We start from the raw sequence: 3,231 nt of genomic DNA, 5'->3' as shown, positions 1-3,231 counted from the left end.
CTTCTAGACATATTTCAAAGGTTTCTTTTACACTCAACTCAACAATTTCTATGTAATAAATTAGTTATTAGCGTGCCTTGAAACTAGACTGACTAAATGGGAGATAGTCTTATGGTATCGGCCTTGGACTGAATTGTCACTGTCCTAGGCATATATTAAGAACACGCGCGGATTCTTGTGATAGCCTAATTAACTTGTTTTAGAAGTGAGACAGTTAAGAAAAGAAACCTATGATACAAATTTTTCATTGAAATAATGAGAATTTACAATGGACAAGTGAAAACAAAGTTCAATGAAATTGCCTAACTACTTAGTCTTGTCTTAGGTTTCATGAATGACATTTATGTTTGACATTGTGGTTGTTTCGTATCCAAGTCAACACCTTCCCCTCTTTGATTCTACTTGCTCCTACTCTCATGTCGCTTTTACTTGTAACTTCATCTCTACTCTTCGACTTAATTGTCTAGATATCCAATTTATCTTAATTTCACCAAGTGTTAGTTTCTCAGTTTCATATATAAAAAACATTTTATGATTAATCCCTACACTTGTGTTACGAAGAGAGTGCTCGTAGAAAAATAAAAAGAAAGAGAAAAAGGAACTTCAGTTCAACTTTTTATTTACATCGTTTACCCCAGTCATATGTTAAAGAAATCATTTGATGAAAAGATACAAGAAGAAAAAAAAAAGACGATGAAAGACAAACACTATGAAAAATAATGAGTATTTTTGTATAAATGTATGGTCGTGTCTTATGTACATTGACAACGTTAATATGGTATAACTTTACATCAAGAAAACAACCCATCAAACCAAACACTTCTATTATTAATTTTTTTCACAAAATGTTCCTAGATTTCTTGTCTCTGTATGATATAAAACAGTCCTCTTTACGACCATGGTGGAGACCCCCGCCTGCATAGATATTAATTGTATAAGACGACGTACACAAGCAAAAACGTAACATAAAAAATAACTTGTACATGCAACAATGTCCTTCGGTTTCCATGAGTTACGGTTTCCAAGAATACTTTTTAATTTTAAACGGAAGATAGAGTCTTGTTAATAAAACACAAGCATGTACTTAATTAATTAAAATACCCTGTACAAAATTTTTAAATAACGTCAGTTTCGAGACATGTTTTCATAAAGGTACCTTTAAAAATCTATACAAGTTTGAAAAGGAGAATAACTAAAATTTCTTTTTGGTGTTTTGAAGGGTTTATAAGTAAATTGGAAATAGATCATAGATCAATCTCAAATACTACATAATTTTGGTACAGGAAATGATCGATGGAATCAACTGATGGTCTAAACAATTTAAAAGTAAACTAAATACAAAAAATGTGTTGGTATACATATATATGTACATGTATTCGTATGTTCATGTATGTGTAGGTGTACGTGTGTGTATGTTTGTGTATTGTTTGTTATGTAAAGGGAAGTACGCTAAAACCATGCTTACTCGATGATCTCTTTCCAATAACAACCACTCGCTTCATCATCCATAAACTCTTGCCAATTAGGATCTAAAGTAGTTGAAGTAGATGTCGGATTTGACGAGGAAAGAGGATCACTTTGTTTCAGAATGCTACTGCTTCCTAATTGATCGGTATTCACATCACCTCCCGGACTCCGCCGGTTGCCACCATTTCTCTGACTGAGATGCTCAGGTGAGGCTGGCACTAGCGGTGGAATAGATTCAAAACCAACATACTCTTCTTTCCCAAGAGTAATTCCATTTGTTCGACAATCATGTCCGCTAAATACTTTTGAACCCTGTTCATGGTCCAAGTCTAGGTTTGGAAAACTCGGTGAAATGAAATCATGGGTCGCGAATGGATGTAAATTCGGAGCTGATGGAGCTATATTCATGGCTAAATCTTGAAGGTTTTGCAGATGTTGAGGGTTTAACCTAAGGTATTCCGATAGCTGAACAGCGTAAAAAGGGTCGAGGTTTTGTGGTATTGAGGAAGTATTAGTAGGAGTACTGTTGGACGTGCTCAAAACATGGAGTATGTTTTGAAGCAACTGAAATTTCGCGATTTGGGTGGCATCGGATTGCGACATTAAGGCATTTAGATTCATATCGAAGGAGGGATTGAAGAGATTTGTAGCACCTAAGTTGTTCGCAGCAATGGCTAGAAGTTGTGGCAGATTAGCAAGGATGTCGAGATGATCGGTTCTTGGCTGGTGTGTGACTGGATCGATTCCCATTTGGAGCAGTTTTTTCTTCAGATGGGTGTTCCAGTAATTCTTGATCTCGTTATCAGTTCTTCCTGGAAGATGCGTTGCTATTGAAGACCACCTGCATATACTCATTATAGTTAAGTGAATTATACAAAAACCTAAACTTCTATTGATCACGATAGCTTTACGAAACACTGAAGACAAAAACTTTACGAATAAAAAACTAATTCTGTAATTTATAGACCTGACTTTCTATCCAATAAGACATTAAGGTAGATGAAAAATTACTTGTTTCCGAGATGGGAATGGAGGTGTATGATGAGCTTCTCTTCGTCTTCGGTAAAATTGCCTCGCTTGATATCTGGACGGAGATAATTAGTCCACCTCAAACGACAACTCTTGCCGCACCTATTCAAACCTGCGAGAGAAGGCAGCGCTCTCCAACTCCCATGTCCATTACGTTCAATGTAGTCGACAAGCTTCTGATCCTCTTCTGGAGTCCATGGACCTTTCTTGAGCCCGTTTTCGTCGCTGCAAGATGATCTTCCCATCATTATCTGCATGCACAACCACCAAAAGACATATTGATCAATGAACTTGCATGGGTACATGTATGTATGTTCAGTTAGAAGAGACGATGAAGAAAAGATAAAAAGTAAAATAAATGGATCAAACCTTGTTAATTTTGAAATGATGTAGTTTGTTTCTTAGGAAAGGTGAAGTTGGTTTGGTCTTTTATATGTAATCTCTGTGTGTTATGATCATCAACATTGCTTGTGGTTGTATCCAATGATATATATATATATATATATATATATATATATATATATATATATATATATATATATATATATATATATATATATATATATATATATATATATATATATATATATATATATATATATATATATATATATATGTGAGACGACCTAATTTTGTGCGACCGTGAGACGCAATCCTAGCCACTCATTTATTAAATAAAACAAAAACATTTTTAAAATACTAAATAATTGGAAATTTTTGAAATTTTTTTCCAAT

General features: G+C 34.3%; 1 protein-coding gene across 1 annotated transcript; it reads right to left on the bottom strand.

Annotated features, from left to right (window-relative positions):
- Nucleotides 1-784: 784 nt before the first annotated feature.
- Nucleotides 785-2,950, bottom strand: LOC145045260 (transcription factor MYB41-like). The gene is made up of 4 exons (XM_078993600.1): nucleotides 2,866-2,950; nucleotides 2,479-2,747; nucleotides 1,466-2,308; nucleotides 785-915 (listed from the first exon to the last, which is right to left on the bottom strand). Exons 2-4 carry the CDS (start codon nucleotides 2,742-2,744, stop codon nucleotides 891-893), a joined length of 1,134 nt encoding a protein of 377 aa, XP_078849726.1. The 5' UTR covers nucleotides 2,745-2,747; nucleotides 2,866-2,950; the 3' UTR covers nucleotides 785-890.
- Between the last annotated feature and the right edge of the window lie 281 nt (nucleotides 2,951-3,231).

Source organism: Lactuca saligna, chromosome 1 (genome assembly GCF_052625555.1).
Source record: "Lactuca saligna cultivar CGN05327 chromosome 1, ASM5262555v1, whole genome shotgun sequence".
NCBI classification, from domain to species: domain Eukaryota; kingdom Viridiplantae; phylum Streptophyta; class Magnoliopsida; order Asterales; family Asteraceae; genus Lactuca; species Lactuca saligna.
Note: the sequence above shows the minus strand (reverse complement) of the source record. Positions and strands in the feature narration are given on the sequence as shown.

Coding starts and splice junctions, on each gene's coding strand:
- LOC145045260 (XM_078993600.1), bottom strand. CDS start 2,744: ATGATGGGAAGATCATCTTGCAGCGACGAAAACGGGCTCAAGAAAGGT. Junction 2,309..2,478: donor CATTCCCATCTCGGAAACAA/GTAATTTTTCAT, acceptor GAGTATATGCAG/GTGGTCTTCAATAGCAACGC. Junction 916..1,465: donor TATTGGAAAGAGATCATCGA/GTAAGCATGGTT, acceptor ATATCTATGCAG/GCGGGGGTCTCCACCATGGT.